Source organism: Salmo trutta, chromosome 9 (genome assembly GCF_901001165.1).
Source record: "Salmo trutta chromosome 9, fSalTru1.1, whole genome shotgun sequence".
Taxonomy (NCBI): domain Eukaryota; kingdom Metazoa; phylum Chordata; class Actinopteri; order Salmoniformes; family Salmonidae; genus Salmo; species Salmo trutta.
In genome coordinates, this window is record NC_042965.1 from 3,487,742 (window position 1) to 3,507,512 (window position 19,771).

At 42.1% G+C, this 19,771-nt stretch overlaps 1 protein-coding gene and 1 pseudogene across 1 annotated transcript; both read left to right on the forward strand.

The window, feature by feature from the left end:
- The first annotated feature begins 6,039 nt into the window (after positions 1 to 6,039).
- Positions 6,040 to 12,780, forward strand: LOC115199566 (nucleolar protein 6-like). Its single transcript, XM_029761904.1, has 6 exons — positions 6,040 to 6,256; positions 7,702 to 7,762; positions 11,714 to 11,880; positions 11,975 to 12,143; positions 12,356 to 12,474; positions 12,700 to 12,780. The coding sequence occupies exons 2-6, from the start codon at positions 7,702 to 7,704 to the stop codon at positions 12,778 to 12,780; spliced, it is 597 nt and encodes a 198-aa protein (XP_029617764.1). The 5' UTR covers positions 6,040 to 6,256.
- A 365-nt stretch (positions 12,781 to 13,145) lies between these two features.
- LOC115199567 (nucleolar protein 6-like) lies at positions 13,146 to 18,395 on the forward strand (annotated as a pseudogene).
- Positions 18,396 to 19,771: the final 1,376 nt, after the last annotated feature.

Below are 19,771 nucleotides of genomic sequence, written 5' to 3' on the forward strand. Positions count from 1 at the left end.
ACATTCTACACTGAACAAAAAATATAAACGCAACATGAAAAGTGTGTGTCCCATGTTTTATGAGCTGAAATAAAAGATCCCAGAAATGTTCCATACGCACAAAAAGCTTATTTCTCTCATATTTTGTGCACACATTTGTTTATATCCCTCTTAATGAGCATTTCTGTTTTGCCAAGATAATCCATCCACCTGACAGGTGCGACATATCAAGAAGCTGATTAAATTACATGATCATTACACAGGTGCACCTTGTGCTGGGGACAATAAAAGGCCACTCTAAAATGTGCAGTTTTGTCCCACAACACAATGCCATAGATGTCTCAAGTTAAGGGAGCGTGCAATTGGCATGCTGACTGCAGGAATGTCCACCAGAGCTGTTACCAGATAATTGAATGTTAATTTCTCTCCAACGTCATTTTAGAGAATTTGGCAGTACGTCCAACCGGCCTCACAACCGCAGACCACATGTATAGTGTCGTGTGGGTGAGCGGTTTGCTGATGTCAACGTTGTAAAGAGTGCCCCATGGTGGCAGTGGGGTTATGGTATGGGCAGGCATAAACTATGGACAATGAACACAATTGTATTTTATCGATGGCAATTTGAATGCAGAGAGATACCGTGACGAGATCCTGAGGCCCATTGCCGTGCCATTCGTTCACCTCCATCACCACGTTTCAGCATGATAATGCACGGCACCATGACACAAGGATCTGTGCACAATTCCCGGAAGCTGAAAATGTCCCAGTTGTTCAATGGCCTGCCTACTCACCAGACATGTTTCCTTATATGAACTGTAACTCAGTAAAATCTTTGACATTTCTTTGTTCAGTATATATAGGAAACTACTTGATTATGACAATATTCTTCTATCTGACCGCTGGACCAAAGTTCATGTCCATGGGAAAGAAGTTCTGGACATTAATGCTTTTTGAGGTCGGTTCGGTTACGGTTCGATTATTAAAATATTATCACAGTTTTCAATTTAGATTATTTTATTTATTTACATTAAAATGCATTAGGAAATAATTACATTACAATTATTTTAGAGCTTTTTAATGGAAATTCCAAAGGCAAAAATTGTGAACATTCAATTGCCAAAATATAGAAAATATTCCTTCGTCTCCATCAGATCCACATTGGGTAGACATCAATAGAAAAATAGGAAATTACTATGAAATTTTTCATTCAGTCATCATCTCATCTATTTATTTTTTATTTTTCACCCAATTTCGTATTATCAAATTTGTAGTTCCCATATTGTCTCATCGCTGCAACTCCACAATTGGCTCGGGAGAGGCGAAGTTCGAGACATGCGTCCTCCGAAACATGACACGCCGAGCGGCGCTGCTTCTTATCACACTGCTCGCTTAACCCGGAAACCAGCCGCACCAATGTGTCGCTGGACTGACGAACACAGCTTGCAGGTGCCCAGCCTGGCAAAAGGAGTCGCTAGAGGGCGATGAGCCAAGGAAAGCCCCCCGGCTAAACACTCCCCTAACCCGGATGGCGCTTGGCAAATTGTGCGCCGCCCTATGGGGGCTCCCGGTCACGGCCGGCTGTGATACCCCAGGCTGTAGTGGCGCCTCAGCACTGTGATGCAGTGCTTTAGACCCCCGCGCCACTCAGAAGGCCATCATCTCATCTCAGCTCAGGCAGTAGCAGCTACCCAGACAGAACATTGAATGTTCTCTGTGCTCCGCAAACTGTACATTTCTCTTCCATCCGATCTATGCAGTCTGTATCTAACATAGCAGGCGTAAAAGTGTATCCATCTCTGTCTGAACCAGAAAAAACAGGCGCTATGGATTATTGTTATTGTAATTAATTACCACCTTTCTGCGCTGAACTAGGTTGAATATTTGTTTAATAAAATCTACAACTCCCTTAAGCCCAGCGTCCCACATAGTTTTTGACTTGATTTCTCTCGTGAATTATTTGATTTCGCTCAGCACATTGGGCTCTCAATTTTTTTAACTAAATAGAATTCAAGTAATTGAACCGACATCTGTCAACAAACCACTGCACCCCCCCCTACCCCGGAAATATTGCTCAGCACTACTGGACATTGTGTACCATGTCCTCTAGACTAGTTAAGGCATAACTGTGGGACATTGGTAATAGCCGTAGTTTGATTCTGAGTTAACCTTCCTTCACAGGCTTGGTGGAATCAGAGAGGACGCATGTCCTACCAGGCAGATGTTTCCTGCTCTAGGCTTCCCTTGTGTCGCACACTCACTGGTCCCACAGAGATACTGCTGGGTTTGTATGCAGTGGTGAGGGTGGGAGGAGATGGAGTATTTGTATATGGGGTGGAAGTTACCTGTCGGCGTCTCAGGGGTGTGCAATGCCTGCCAGTACACAATTATGGATCCATCCGACTCGTGCACCTGGAACACACCTGTGAACTAGAGGTTGACCGATTATGATTTTTCAACGTCGATACCGATTATTGGAGGACCAAAAAAGCTGATACCGATTTATTGGCCGATTTTATTTTAAATTACAAATTTATTTATTTGTAATAATGACAATTACAACAATACTGAATGAACACTTATTTTAACTTAATATAATACATCAATAAAATCAATTTAGCCTCAAATAAATAATGAAACATGTTCAATTTGGTTTAAATAATGCAAAAACAAAGTGTTGAGGAAGAAAGTAAAAGTGCAATATGTGCGATGTAAAAAAGCTAACGTTTAAGTTCCTTGCTCAGAACATGAGAACATATGAAAGCTGGTGGTTCCTTTTAACATGAGTCTTCAATATTCCCAGGTAAGAAGTTTTAGGTTGTAGTTATTATAGGACTATTTCTGTCTATACCATTTGTATTTCACATACCTTTGACTATTGGATGTTCTTACAGGCACTTTAGTATTGCCAGAGTAACAGTATAGCTTCCGTCCCTCTCCTCGCCCCTACCTGGGCTCGAACCAGGAACACATCGACAACAGCCACCCTCGAAGCATCGTTACCCATCGCTCCACAAAAGCCGCGGCCCTTGCAGAGCAAGGGGAACAACTACTTCAAGGTCTCAGAGCGAGTGACGTCACCGATTGAAACGCTATTAGCGTGCACCCCGCTAACTAGCTAGCCATTTCACATCGGTTACACCAGCCTAATCTCGGGAGTTGATAGCCTTGAAGTCATAAATAGCTCAATGCTTGAAGCACAGCAAAGAGCTGCTGGCAAACGCACGAAAGTGTTGTTTGAATGAATGCTTACGAGCCTGCTGCTGCCTACCACCGCTCAGTCAGACTGCTCTATCAAAGATCAAATCATAGACTTAATTACAACATAATAACACACAGAAATACGAGCCTTAGGTCATTAATATGGTCAAATCCGGAAACTATCATTTCGAAAAACAAAACGTTTATTCTTTCAGTGAAATACGGAACCGTTCCGTATTTTATCTAACTGGTGGCATCCATAAGTATAAATATTCCTGTTACATTGCACAACCTTCAATGTTATGTCATAATTACGTAAAATTCTGGCAAATTAGTTCGCAACGAGCCAGGCGGCCCAAACTGTTGCATATACCCTGACTCTGCGTGCAATGAACGCAAGAGAAGTGACACAATTTCCCTAGTTTAATATTGCCTGCTAAACTGGATTTATTTTAACTAAATATGCAGGTTTAAAAATATATACTTCTGTGTATTGATTGTAAGAAAGGCATTGATGTTTATGGTTAGGTACATTCGTGCAATGATTGTGATTTTTTCGCAAATGCGCTTTTGTTAAATCATCCCCCATTTGGCGAAGTTGGCTGTCTTTATTAGGAAGAAATAGTCTTCACACAGTTCGCAACGAGCCAGGCGGCCCAAACTGCTGCATATACCCTGACTCTGTTGCACAGAACGCAAGAGAAGTGACACAATTTCCCTAATTAAAATAAATTAATGTTAGCAGGCAATATTAACGAAATATGCAGGTTTAAAAATATATAGTTGTGTATTGATTTTAAGAAAGGCGTTGATGTTTATGGTTAGGTACACAATGGTGCAACGACAGTGCTTTTTTCACGAATGCGCTTGTTAAATCACCTGTTTGGTGAAGTAGGCTGTAATTCAATGATAAATGAACCCCTCACTGCATCGATTATATGCAACACAGGACAAGCTAGATAAACTAGTAATATCATCAACCATGTGTAGTTAATTAGTGATTATGTTAAGATTGTTTTTTATAAGATACATTTAATGCTAGCTAGCACCTTACCTTGGCTCCTAGCTGCACTCGCATAACAGGTAGTCAGCCTGCCACGCAGTCTCCTCGTGGAGTGCAATGTAATCGGCCATGATCGATGTCCAAACATACCGATTACCGATTGTTATGAAAACTTGAAATCGGCCCAAATTAATCGGCCATTCCGATTAGTCGGTCGACCTCTACTGTGAACACCTGAGCAACAGGCAGAAACAGCAGTGGACGGCACTGTATAAGGCCACTGCCTCACATGCGTACACACACCTGCATGCATTTCTGAGAGGTGAGCACCAGGATGTCACAAGAGAGGAGCACACCAGACAGCAAGTTTCCCCATCAACAAAAGATTGCATATGCATTCATGTCAATCTAACATGGCCAATAATGAATAAAGTACACGCATAGCATGATCCACCTCTTGGCCAGTGATAATAATCTACCTGCATGATGAGAGAGGAGCTGGTAGTAATGTTGGCCTCGTTGGAATGCAGCTGGCGATGGGATAAGTTGAGTCTATCCCAAAAAGCACTGACCATATTGGCATGTACCACTGTGAAGTAGGTCATACTCCACAGACACACTGTTTTTAATCTGGATGCTCCTCTCTTTGTGGTACATCTTTGAATCTTATCAATTCAATTGCGTAAACAGGGAAGTGCAAATGACTCTCTCTTTACTGAATGTAAGCATTCTTATCTAGATTAGCAAGCAACCTTTTATGTATGTGTGGGTGCATTGTGTTGTGCCCACTTAGCCTAAGCCTGAGTACTGTTCAATCACTACAGCTTCAAAGAGATTGTTCATTTCTTGTTACAAAAAGGTGGTTATTGGTCTATCTAGCTTGCTAGCTATGCATGTGTCTCAAGACACGTTACCACAAAAAAACAACATGTGCATGAATTATGTGAACAATAAGCTCAACATAACAAATATTTTCCAAAATCTTAGATAATTAATTTGTACTCTGTAATAAAGTATAGCTTTTAAATGTTGACATTACCTACTTTCGAGGGAAATAGAGATGTTTCTCGATTCATACCCTGAATTTTAAGGGTTTGCATGAGGATAGCTTAGGAACTGACAAGGTAAAAATCTGTCGTTCTGCCCCTGAACAAGGCAGTTAACCCACTGTTACTAGGCCGTCATAGTAAATAAGAATTTGTTCTTAACTGACTTGCCTAGTTAATAAAGTTAAAATAAAAATAGATACAATAAACTGCGTGATTGGTCGATAGCCTGCTGGACAGAGCGTTATAGCTTCTCCATTCATTTCCCCTTGGGATTCTTATCTCCTCCTTTCCTAATATCTCTGCAAAGACAGTACAGTATGAAGATGAGCTAAAACTGCTTCTCCCAATAGAAATCCCCGATCCCACTTGTGGGCCATGTCATGGCGACGTCGGTTAGCTAAACTCCTGTGTAGAAACACATAATCGGGTCTAACGGTCCTATCCCGCCGACATGCGAATGTGCATGACTTCAAATCAAAAGGCACTCCTTCCATATAAAGTTGTTTTTTTGACACAAATGAAAACGTGTTAGTTTGTCACTTTCACGAGGTTGCAGTAATAACATTCAACTACTTAAGACATTGGCTCGAATCTAGAATGAGCTTTTAGATTTCGAGAAAACTAACAACTAAGGAACAATTGTATATTTGTCAATCCCAACCTGGGCTGTTTGAAATGTAAAAAATTAAATAAAAAATAATAATAAATAAAAAAAAACCTGGTCTGTTTGGTCTGTTTCGCAAGTGTTCCCGGAAGTCCCGCGATATTACTCCTCTGGCTTTAAAAACTCTGCATCAACCCGAACGTGCTCAAGCAACGCATTCTGAGGTTTATGGGAGGTTACACAGAAACGAGCCAATGTTAAAGCTGTGTTGCGTGTCGTCATGCGCTGTTTTTGACTGGCCCTGTCTACATGGGATAATTGTGCCCACAACCAAAAGTTGTCATATGCATTGAATTAAAACGATGTCTTATTGATTGAACAACCATTTACGAACGAAAAATTAAATGAACAGTTGAGGAGCAGGTAAGTTACCTTGTGTACTTTTTCCTTCTTTGGCATGTGGGCAATGGCAGCTAGTGGCAACGTTAGTTGGCTAACTAACGGGTACATAGCTAGCTGCCTGCACATACTTAGCGTAATACATTACTTTTATATCAATACTTGATATATAGTCTGAAACATAGCAATGCAAATCAAGTTTTCCTTACAAGCCAGAATGTTAAACGCAATTAAATTTCAACTTACTTTGCCGGTTGTCTGTGCGGTTGGTCTTTCAGTGTATGACATTTGAGACAAAATATCGATAGGAAAGTATTTTGTTTACCCGACTTTAGAGCACCGTTACTGCCAGTCAAATGTATATCACATGTGCAAAACCTTGTAAACGCCTGCAGACTTCGGTTACGTCCATGTCGTTCCGTCTTGTGCACGTACTTATGGTCACAAGCAAACACTTCTTGACTGCCACACACAGAGACGAGCACTTTGAAGTCAGGTTAATAACGCTTTACTGTGTATAGTGTAACGAACCTAGGTTTCTAAGCGCGGAAATCGACTCTGCCGCACGAGCATGCTTTTGTGGCACAGTCGATAGCGCGCTGGACTCCGGGCAAGAAGGTCGAGGGTTCGAGACCCGCTCCCTGCTGTTTCATTACAATATATTGTCTCAAATTTCGACCAACGAAGTACCAACATCACGGACAATCGGCAGAGAAAGTTCAAGTGAAGTGTATTCCACACTATTACTTGTAAAGGGACTGTTTTGGATTTTTGTTGCCATAAATGTGTGTGGTGTTGTCTACATCATTTCGCCATGTTTGTTCCTAATTAATATGTACTGTAAACACTTAACGGGTGTTAACATTATCTAACTAGTCTAGTCTATATAACTGTTTGCTGAATATTAAATACATGAGCTAGCTTTAGTATTTTAAAGGCTGTTGGAATTTGGGTTATGACCATATTCAGTGGTGTGTAAAGTACTTAAGTAAAAATACTAACCTTAAATAATATTACGATATTGTCAAAACTATACGATATATTTTCATTATCCCAATAAGTGACTATCGACCCCCCCCCAATCACTATACCATACAAAATGTTTGTTATAATAATTTGAGTGTCCCGTTTACCTTGTTACGTCGACCCCTTAGTCCAGGTTGAACTACTCAACTCCACGATTTACGATGAAGTTGAGCAGCGACTAGTGTGGGCAGACTGGAGATCCGACTTCACATGACTATTTATTAATCAAAAACGACGGATTTCAACATCCAAAGAATAGCACGCAATTTCTGAAATCTGTAGTCTTTCATAAATTCCATGTTATGGGACGTCGAAGCTCCAGTCCGGCTCACCGTAAACCGTGAAGTTGAGCAAAGTTGGCTAGCTTGCTATATTTTCCATCACAGCATAATCAATATGTGTGTTGTATTAATCTTACACATCATGTTTCTCACGTTTTAAAGATGGAGCAATCTGAGTCTTCCCATTGTGAGGAAGATGAGGGCCCGACCAGGGCCAAAAGGAGTAAGCCCGAGGTGGTCCAGGAAGGGGACTGGTTTTTTGTTTTTTTGTGTGTGTGTTCAGGCATGCATGATCAAAATCAAATGTTATCTGTCATGTACACAGTTTACAGACGGTATAAAAGGTGCAGTGAAATGCTAGCGTGCTAGCTCCCTCAACATTTCAGTACCATGTGAATCAAAAATAACAAGTCATTAAATGAAGTTGGTATGCACAGTATAAATTATGAATGTGCTATATCAAATATGACTTTGTTACAAATATAAAGTTAGTGTCTTGGTCGAACAGTTGAATAAATATTATATAATAGAACAATAGACACAAGCACACACAGTTAACGCTAAGGGTTGAATGTATGGAGAGTCAGTGAAAACACTTGTCCATGCATGCATATACAGTGGGGAGAACAAGTATTTGATACACTGCCGATTTTGCAGGTTTTCCTACTTACAAAGCATGTAGATGTAGTAGAGTTAAAATGGTTATTCCAGCAAACTTCAAATTATTAGAATAGTACACAACGCAGAACAGAACAATCAGGTTGAGGGTCAGTGGCCAAAGCCCGCGAACAGGAATATTCCAAGTTCAGACAGAAGGGGGGAGTCAGATCGCCAGGAACTTTACTTTTGGTTTCTAATTTTAATTGTTGCGCTACTGGTGATGCCTGTTGATGTTAGGTAGGCAGCTACAGTAGCTGAATGATGTTAACATCTTCAGGTTTTGTTTCATTAAATGTATTTTATTTTATCTGGGTGCTTACATCACCTACTAACACCCTGGTACTACCCTTAGCTCCCGCTCTCCTGTCTGAGAAAACACTGAGAGAGAAAGGTACGGGTTGCAGATTACTCCTTTGTAGAAGTCCGTAACGTGAAATAAATAAAACGTCCCAAGGTTAATGCTGTAGATATTGTTATAAGGGGATGTGAGACTATCGAAACACGTAACTTTCAGAGTTTTGTTGTTATTAATATAGTTACAGAGTTCTAAAAGTGTTGCTAGCTAGCATGACTTTCTGTGATGCAGAAGGCTAGCTGAAATGCCGACTAGTGATGGTGGTGCATTATGGGGGATGTAGTTTTTGCCCTCTAAGGCGATTTTACGTTGTAACTTGTTTGTGTTGCAGTGGTTTTGTACATGAGTTGTTGTATTTTGCTACTATCAACACTGAAAGTACCTAGCAATGTATTGGGGATGTGAGACAGGATATGTGTTTTACCTTTCTTCATGCTCCTGTGTAGAACAACTTGTCAGGCGTTGCATTGGAGACTGATGTGTTCCTGTCCTGTCTTTTCATAATACTATTGCAGGTATGGTTCTATTGTCTAAGAATTAAGATTATACATTCTTTGTATTAAGGACTGGTTATTATTTTATACTATACATTATGGCTTTATGTATGAGTGTGATTGTGAGAGTCTGAGAAAACACTGAGAGAGAAAGAACAACTTGTCAGGCGTTGCATTGGAGACTGATGTGTTCCTGTCCTGTCTTTTCATAATACTATTGCAGCAGATCAACATAAAAGCCTTAAAGACAGCCGTGGTGTCGCTCTTCAATTCTGGGTTCTCCTGTGGTGCATAAGAAACCCGCTACATAGAGGTCTGTAATTTTTATCATAGGTACACTTCAACTGTGAGAGACGGAATCTAAAACAAAAATCCAGAAAATCACATTGTATGATTTTTAAGTAATTCATTTGCATTTTATTGCATGACATAAGTATTTGATCACCTACCAACCAGTAAGAATTCCGTCTCTCACAGACCTGTTCGTTTTTCTTTAAGAAGCCCTCCTGTTCTCCACTCATTACCTGTATTAACTGCACCTGTTTGAACTCGTTACCTGTATAAAATACACCTGTCCACACAGTTAATCAAACAGACTCCAACCTCTCCACAATGGCCAAGACCAGAGAGCTGTGTAAGGACATCAGGGATAAAATTGTAGACCTGCACAAGGCTGGGATGGGCTACAGGACAATAGGAAAGCAGCTTGGTGAGAAGGCAACAACTGTTGGCGCAATTATTAGAAAATGGAAGAAGTTCAAGATGACGGTCAATCACCCTCGGTCTGGGGCTCCATGCAAGATCTCACCTCGTGTGGCATCAATGATCATGAGGAAGGTGAGGGATCAGCCCAGAACTACACGGCAGGACCTGGTCAATGACCTGAAGAGAGCTGGGACCACAGTCTCAAAGAAAACCATTAGTAACACACTATGCCGTCATGGATTAAAATCCTGCAGCGCACGCAAGGTCCCCCTGCTCAAGCCAGCGCATGTCCAGGCCCGTCTGAAGTTTGCCAATGACCATCTGGATGATCCAGGGGACGAATGGGAGAAGGTCATGTGGTCTGATGAGACAAATAGAGCTTTTTGGTCTAAACTCCACTCGCCGTGTTTGGAGGAGGAAGAAGGATGAGTACAACCCCATGAACACCATCCCAACCGTGAAGCATGGAGGTGGAAACATCATTCTTTGGGGATGCTTTTCTGCAAAGGGGACTGGACGACTGCACCGTATTGAGGGGAGGATGGATGGGGCCATGTATGACGAGATCTTGGCCAACAACCTCCTTCCCTCAGTAAGAGCATTGAAGATGGGTCGTGGCTGGGTCGTCCAGCATGACAACGACCTGAAACACACAGCCAGGGCAACTAAGGAGTGGCTCCGTAAGAAGCATCTCAAGGTCCTGGAGTGGCCTAGCCAGTCTCCAGACCAGAACCCAATAGAAAATCTTTGGAGGGAGCTGAAAGTCCGTATTGCCCAGCGACAGCCCCGAAACCTGAAGGATCTGGAGAAGGTCTGTATGGAGGAGTGGGCCAAAATCCCTGCTGCAGTGTGTGCAAATCTGGTCAAGAACAACAGGAAACGTATGATCTCTGTAATTGCAAACAAAGGTTTCTGTACCAAATATTAAGTTCTGCTTTTCTGATGTATCAAATACTTATGTCATGCAATAAAATGCAAATGATTTACTTAAAAATCATACAATGTGATTTTCTGGATTTTTGTTTTAGATTCCGTCTCTCACAGTTGAAGTGTACCTATGATAAAAATTACAGACCTCTACATGCTTTGTAAGTAGGAAACACTGCTGATTTTGCAGGTTATCAAATACTTGTTCTCCCCACTGTACATGTGTTAAAGGGCTACTGCACTTCCTGTTTTGGCCTCATTTTAGATTTGGTTCATTATCAAATTCTAGCTGACATGACTGAATTCAAACGTAAGTGTGGTTTGATGTGGGTGTCTATTGTGTGTTCACAGGTGGGAAGAGTTGGCCAAATTATTTAGCCAATTAGCTTCAGCCGACTAGTGACCGTGGCAAAGTTGGTTTGACTTTCGATAGCATATCTCCGGGCTAGTTATGCACCGTCAATAAATTGCACAATGTAAATTAGATTTTTAGTTTGCTCATTAAATGCTTTCAATATTTGTATTTGAATATTTATAGTTTTGAGGTTAAGTCATTTGAAATTTGGAGCTATTGGAATTTTTACATATTGTCCAATGTATATTGTGTAATTTATTGATGATCCCTAACTAGCCACATAGGGATATCCAAAGTCAACCCAATTTTACCATGGGCATTGCGGTTGGGTCGCGTGTCGCTGCACTCCAAATTGATGATCACTTGTGTGCTGCCAGCTGTGGGCACGATTCAAACGAACCCAACCTTTCCAAATGTCACGACCACAAAATTCTGTTTTGGACGAGACTGACTTTATGACCAAAATTATCCTATTTACACTTATAATAAATGTTTCTAAATGAGAAGTACTTTTTTAGGGGCAGTAGCTCTTTAATCACCATCTTGTCTCTTTGCCAATACCTGCAGTTGGAGGAACTGTGTCCAGGGGATTAGAACTAATGGCAAGTTGTTGTATTTGGTCTGAACTCGGTGACCTCCATAAATGTTTCAATGCCAATCGTCTCTCTTTTTCTCCAGTTGAGGGACCTGTCATGGTTGTCAGGAGGAGTAAAGGTCCCCTTTCTCCTGGTGCCAAAGGCAAGTTCCACATGGCACCCCCATCTATTGCCATCATGGGCATCTACCCACTGGGGACTTGCACCAAACCAGACACCTCAGTCGATCTGGCAGTCACTATTCCTGCGGTACGTAACACCACTCTATTCACTCTGAAACATGGCAGTCATAATTTGATCATACAACAATAATAACATGCATCTATTCATGTTTTCCTTCCAGGATGTCCTGCACCCTAAAGATGCCCTAAACCAGAGGTACCCACGGAGGAGGGCACTTTACCTGGCAGGGCTGGCACAGCATCTTGCCTCCTCTCACAACGTTGGGACCATGCGCTATTCATGTCTCCATGGCAACCGTCTCCGCCCCATCCTGTTGCTTACCCCTCCAGGTTCCTAGCAACATACTGTAGTACTACACTGTAGCATCTGTTACAGAAGGGTGGTATAGGAATGGAGCCAAGTTATGTAGTCTATTTCACTGTTTTCGTTAACTCAAAGTCTAGGTTTGTTGGCTTTTGCATGCAACCCATATGTTTGTTAGCAAGTACCTATTCAGTTCATTGGTTGTGTGTCAATGATATGACTATTTCTCCATGGAAAGACTCCTCCAGTTTCATCTTGAGGCTCCAACCCTGCCGTCCTCCGGGCTTCTTCAAGCCCAGCCGCAGAGGAATAACATCCGCACTGACTGATACACTGGCTTGGAGAGGTCTCGGCCAGGTGAGCACTACCCAAAGCCAAGCAGCTTCGATATATTGTTTCCTGTTACAGTTCCATTCTGATCTGGAACGTTAATGTACACAGATGGTTACGGGATGAAAGCTCCTTGTTGATGGAGAGTACACTGACCTGAATTATACAAGCCGTGCACTGGAGAGATACTTCACGTTAAAATCAGACTAAAGCCTACATTCTCACCGATTCCTTTTCTGTGTGTTTGTGTAGATACGAGTGAGCCGCCCACTCCCCACTACAACAGCTCTGTTCTGGGGGACATGCTCCCCAGGAACCATCTGCTGTTCCTGACTGCTGTGAGCTCCCAGTGTACTGCCTTTGCAGAGCGAGTAGCCCTGCTCAAACTGTGGCTCAGACAGAGGGAACTGGACCAGGTTTGGGCCCCTGCGCCATCTGCTCGCCATCTTGTTTCTGGGCTGAAAGTACATTTGGCTTCCCGGAAGACCAGGCCTTGCGGGGCAACCTGAGGCCGTCACCATTTTATTTATTTATTTATTTATATATTTTTTTTTGCGGACCCGTGGACGTCTCATAAGGGGCCGTCCATTTTCCATGTGAAATTTCTCAACCATATGGCTATGTTCATTCATGACTAGTATAGGGAAGCACTCTTATCAGGCACCTTGACTAACTGTGTGTGTGTGTGTGTGTCAAGGATGGCTTGGCGTTCAGGATACAGGTAGCTTGCCACCAGGAGCCTCAGGTCCTGAGGGAGAGTGTGTATACTGAAGGACTCCTCATCGTCAGAGAGAACGAGGAGACTCAAGCCCTGGAGATGGCAACCATGCACCGGCCTCTACTCACCTGCACGGGTCAGGCACTACTTTTACGCTGGAGCGCTCCTTCTATCAGCTAACATTAGCTCTACATATCCTCTCCCCCGCTCTCTCCACAGCACTCCCTTTCAGCTAACACTTTAGCTTTACACATTTTTGCTCTCACTCAAACGAACACACGCATCTTAATGTTTGTGGTTGTGTGTTCTAGGCTCCAGCAACTCCACCCATACTTTGGGGCGGTGTGTCGCCTGGCCAAGCGCTGGCTGGGAGCTCTTCAGCGATGACATAACAGAGGACACTGCTGACCTGCTGGTGGTGTCCCTCTTCCTGCAGCTGGCCCCCTTCACTCCTCCAGGGTAACTAGCTACCTGCATATCAGTCCATCGCTGACCCTTTCCCTCTCTCTCGTCACCTTCATGTACCACATGACTGATACAACCCCTCTCTCTCTCCCTCTTTTCTCTTTGTCCATCTACCCCTTCTTTCTCTCGTTCTCACACTCTTGCTCACTCTTGGCTCGCTCGCTCTCTTGCTTTCTTTCTCTGTCTCCATGTCTCTTTCTCTCAGGTCTCCTCAGGTGGGTTTCCTTCGCTTTCTCCTCCTTCGACTGGAGAAACAACCCCCGGTGGTCGACCTCAACAACCAGCTCACCGGTGAGCGCGCACACACACACACAATGTGGATGTACATTGTATCTTATTAACATATTTGTATCTTATCATATTCGTGCATTACAAAAAATAACCAATGGCGTGTTCTCTCTCTCGTGCTGATGTGCTTCATATGTAGACGTACTGTCCCCCTCTCTCTCTCCCACCCTCTGTCCTATCCTCATCTGTAGCTGCTGACTACACTGAGATCAAGAATAACTTCATCGTCTCCAGAGTTTCTGCCTGTCATATTCATTGCCACGCCTAAAGACAAGAAGCTGTCAATCTGGACCAAACAGGCTCCATCTGAACAAATTAGAACATGGGCATACATCCAGTACAGTCACCAGTACAGCCCATTGTACACAACATAGTGAGAGACTCAGACTTGAAATAGAATACAAACTTTTTGGAGTTTGCAATTTTGGAGCACCAGTGCACCTTCAAGAGAAATTACTCAGATAATAGTTGTTGTAATGATTATACTTCACTCTACCGTTGTTTCCGAGTGCCCTAGAGAAACGATTGAGTGAATATTTGTTAGCATCATGGTTGTACCCATTACTATAGCTAAACTGTATTGTTTCTAGCCCTAACAGTTCAGAAGATATGACCCATATTACCCGTGTAACATTTTTTTACTTATAGTGGAAGAGATGTCCGCGTTTTACTTTAATAAACCATGTCTCGGGCCATTCTTAAACTACTCGTGGGCCATTCATTTACGCCTTGTTCAGTCATGGTACCTCATTAGCTAGCTAGCTAACAACCTGCTAACTTTACCAGTATATTCAAACATTTGGGGGCACAGAAAGAAAGGAAAAGGGATATATTTTTCAGGAGATCAATTATCATAGTAATGAATGACTGATCTCTTGCATGTCATTGCACACAATGTTCTTTAAAGGGATAGTTCACTCAAATTGCAAAATGAATCATTGGTTTCCTTATCCTAGCGTTTTAGCATTTCTGGCACAAATCCCATTTAAGTCATGGGACCGATATGAACATTTTTCGTGTGTCATGTCCAAATCATCCGACAGTATCTAAAATCGATTGTGAAGCTCAACAAAGTAACTAGTAGATGATTTGAACATGAAACATGCTGGTATCATTCCTATGACTTGAATGGGATTTGTGCCACAAGTGCTAAACCGTTAGCATGTGGAAACAGTGCCAGGGAAACTAAACCAAAGCATGGACGATGTCATACCTTGTCCATAGACCGCTTACAGGGTAATGAAACCAGTGTAATTTGGGTGAACTACAATTGTCCATGTAATGCATCTCAACAAGAAAATTGTGCTTTTATACAATGTTGAAACCTAATATTCTACAAATGCCATTTTAACTTTTCATAATTAACAAATATATTTCCAGGGTTACATATTAGTTTCTAGGACACAACATGTGCTTCAGAAGTAGCTAGAATACATGAAGGCCAAATACAGGCTATAGCAACTTTAAAAAATAAAAAAAGATTTACAAATATTTTCTGGTGCTCCTAAATTTTGTTGTGCTCCTAACTTTTAAAAGTTGGGAGCACCAGTTTTACCAATGAAAAATTTTAATTTAGAGCTGTAACTATAGTAAATATTAAAGTAGAGGTGCCATCATAAACAGCGGCGCAGAAATGAATTACATGTTCTTTTTAGTCGGCAGTCAGTTTCCCTATTCTTGGACCCTTCCTCAAGGCACACTGCTCTCCTGCGTCACACTGTTAGAGGATCCACTCATATCATTATTACTACTTAGTAAAAATGGTAAAGGTAGAAATGATGCATCTCACTCACCATAGGCAACTGACTGTTTCTTTTCATGATACGGACCCCTATTGCTTTTTAACCTTTCAAGCATCTCTTATAAATCCCTCATCTGTAATGCCATGCACATTCCGTTTGTGATGTTATAACACCAATACAATATTACATTCATTCGAAATGGCATTAAGAAAATTTTACCTGACTTTTTTTTTTTTTTTTTCTCAGTTTATGCCGTTATAGACATACAATGGATATGGCTTATATGAAAATAAAAAGTGAATTTAATGCTCACCAATTGCTTTTTGTCCCTGTCCACTGCCGGTAGGAAATTAGTTGAAGATCTTTTTTTCATGTCCGCTGTTTGACAGAATATGTTGAGAAATACGGCAGCACACAGCAATATGGGGGCGATAAAGCCGGCAGCTTCCCATCTTTCTCATTTAGCTTTCCAGTTCCACATCAACCACTATAACAATGCTCAAACTAGCTGTTCTCCAGACCTGGCACCTTTTTATGTGTTTCTGTCAAAGAGCTTTGAATTCAACAGGCCTACTGCGTGACGTGCAGAAGAAGCGTCATAAACTAACATTTTCATCTGCCTGAGGAAAAACTTGTGCGTTTGCGGCATCTGCCACTTTCACATTGATGGCAAATGTGCACTTAATTTTGGAGCAGTGCGGTGTACCCACAGTGAATGAGACCAAAACATAGATTGAAATGCACAAAGGCTGCACGGTAGCAACTTAATCAACTTATTAAATGAGAAGCGGATTGATCCGAGCACACAGACACACATATCAATGGAACAGCTATTAATTGTGCTCAGTGCACATTTTGAAAATGTACCAGATCTTTTATCATGAAGTCGTCATCTGACCTGGGGGTTAAGACAACAGAGAGCGTAGTCATGGTGACTCAATGGAACTCCGAAACAATCTTTAGTGACGGTAGATGAGAGTTCCCGAATGAGGAGTTTAAACGGTGTGTCATGACAGACAACAAACAGGTTTTGTAGGGTTACTATAATGTCTAGTGTGGGGGTGTGTTATTAAATGGTGTGTGTTTTTCTCCCTGGGTGCTCAGATGCTTCAGCGTGTGGTGATGGTGGCCGCAGAGAGCCTGAAGGTCCTGGAACCTCAGCTGACGGACGCCAACCGGATACAGGACGTCCGGGTTAGTCACACACTTACCCACCATTCTATCAATCTATTCCCACGCACTCATAGAACTACTACATGCACACTCACATTCATGTTAATGTTTTTCTTCATTTCCAATAACTGAACTACTTTTTTGTAATACGCCATTCCATCATTAACTTTCCCTTCTCTTCCTTGGTTCTCTCGCTCCGTGTGTGTGTTTTGCATTTGTACAGGTGGTCATGCGGCCTCCTTTGGATGCCTATGATGTCCTGATCCACCTGAGCCCCAAGCAGGTGCCCTTACTGAGCTAGACAGTGGACCCGCCTCATGCCAACTTCAGCGGGGGCACTACCCGTCATTGATTTCAGCCCCGTCATTTTTGCCTACATAAATTAGGCTCAGGCTAGATGGGTTTCTATAGAAGCAAAAAGGCAATGTCTGCGCTTTCTCCTGACATGCAGATTTTCATTGGCTCCATTTTTAAACCAGTGTCTCCTCCCGTCTTTCCCAGGATGCATTTGGAGACCTGGCTCTGTTCTTCTGTGACCCCCCTACGGCGTTACTGTGATCACAGTGCTATGGAAGCCCAAAGCCTTCAGCCCATTGCCTTTCAAGGTAAAGAAAAATTGCAGAAAATGTCTTTCTCTCCATTTCTGCTTATACATTTCTTTGTGTACCCCCCCTCCCCTCCCCAGTCATGTGTCTCACCCTCTTCCAGACCTCACAGATGTTGGCTCATCGTGTTGAGGTGAGTGGGGAGGAGTCTCACACTGTCCCCAACGTGGAGGCCATCCTGGAGGACTTCAGGGTCATGGGCCAGGGCCTGGTCAAGTCAGTGGTGGCAAGGACAGGTGAATGGGTGGTGTGGACTGTGCACGTGCGCAAACACACACACGCTCGCACACAGAAACGCGTACGGTAATTGTATTTTAACTTAAAGAATCACATTTTGAAATGGATTACCCCCGTAGCCAGGAAAACATGTCAACTCGTCGACACCTTTTTGTCAAAATGAAATCAACATGTTGTAACACACTTACAGTCATTGTCTATCCAATTGTGTGCTAAACGCAAGCCATGCACATTTACTGGATAAAAGAAACATTGTAAGAAACTAACCATGTGAAGTCTTTGTTTTCGCTGGTGCTTTAACCTTGTCTGTGTTACTGTTTTGTACGCACAGTGTGCTCCGTATGTATTGGGACAGTGACGCATGTTTTGTCTCAACTCCAGCACTTTGGATTTGAAATGATACAATGATTATGACATTAAAGTGCAGACTGTCAGCTTTAATTTGAGGGTATTTTCATCCACATTGGGCAAATCGTTTAGAAACTACACTACTTTTTATACTTAGTCCCCCCATTTTAGGGACCAAAGCTATTGGGACATTCACTTGTGTATTAAAGTAGTCAAAAGTTTAGTTTTTGCTCCCATATTCCTAGCACGCAATGATTTATATTAAGCTTGTGACTGTACACTTTGTTTGGTTGCATTTGCTGTTTATTTTGGTTATGTTTCAGATTATTTTGTGCCTAATAGAAATTAATGGTAAATAATGTATTGTGTCAATTTTTTTTTTGTTTCTAAATACTTCTACATTAATATGGATGATTCCGGATAAGAATAAGCTCCAGTAAGATGGATAACTATTGAAAGATGGCTGATATGTGTTTTTCTACATTGTAGTGGACACAGTGCAACCTTTTGGTAGCATTTGTATATCATAGGAAAAGACACTGCATTTACACAGATTTGCATGAAGTCCAAATATATCATACTTTTGACTAAAACAATGACTTATTGACATGCATTGTTGTCGAACTAGGAGAGGAGCACTATGTAGTAGTACATCCTAGCCATGCCAGGCTCTCTGTACCAGTGGAGGCTGCTGAGGGGAGGACGGCTCATAACAATGGCTGGAACAGAGCAAATGGTATCAAACGCATGGAAACCATGTATTTGATACCATTCCACCAATTCTGCTCTAGCTATTACCACGAGCCCACCTCCCCAATTCAGGTGCCAACAACCTGTGCTCTGTACATAGATTTTTAGACTAGTGTAACCAACACATGGTACGAGCCCAGGTCTCCTGCGCACCAGAAAAGCATAGGCCTGCTAAACTGAAGCCTAGGCATTGACTCTGGGAGCCAATGCAACTCTTCATGTCTTAGGTAAGGCCTACTCATACATGTGTGTTAACTGAACCACCTCTGTTACAATTCACCATCCTTTGACCTCTTCACATTGACCCATCTGAGCCACAGCATAAATATGACTGACGGTTTGAACAAGGGTCTTCTGCACATCAGAAGAACACATAAGCCTGCTAAACCAAACCCTACCCTCTGGGCAAAAATCTGGTTGAATCAATGTTTTCTCCACGTCATTTAAAATACAAATGTGATGAATCAATGTGGGAAACAGATTGGATTTCCAAAAAAGTCATCAATTTAAGGGAATTTCTATTTCACCCAACTTTAACCTAAATCCAATGAAAGGGTGACATTTTTTATTTATTTCATGTTGAGTTCTCTCTCGTTGATAATTCAACCGGCATGTAAATCAAAACTAGACATTGAACTGTGCCCAGTGGCCATAGCCAATGCAACTCTTCAGGTATCAGACATAGCAACTCTTTAGGTATCAGGCAAGATTACTCATTATGAGACTAACTAATCAGAAGTGGTTCGGTGACCACAAAGATGTGATGAGTAACTTTGCCTAGTGTTGAGTAACTGCCTGAGACCAGAAAAACAGCATTGGCTCCCCAGGCTAAATTACCTAAGAGTTGGTTTAGCAGGCTAAGATGTTCTTCTGGTATACAGGACACCCAGGTTCAAACCCCATCAGTTACACTAGTCTAATATCAATGGGCATAGTGTGTGTGACATGGCTAGGATATCACTGCATTGTGGTGTCGTGTTGCTCTCCTGGTTCACGCC

Bases quoted from the DNA above. Each gene is read 5' to 3' on its own strand.
- LOC115199566 (XM_029761904.1), top strand. From the start codon at position 7,702: ATGGAGCAATCTGAGTCTTCCCATTGTGAGGAAGATGAGGGCCCGACC. The intron at 7,763-11,713 runs GTAAGCCCGAGG...CTTTTTCTCCAG, and splicing joins CCCGACCAGGGCCAAAAGGA to TTGAGGGACCTGTCATGGTT. The intron at 11,881-11,974 runs GTACGTAACACC...TTTTCCTTCCAG, and splicing joins TGGCAGTCACTATTCCTGCG to GATGTCCTGCACCCTAAAGA.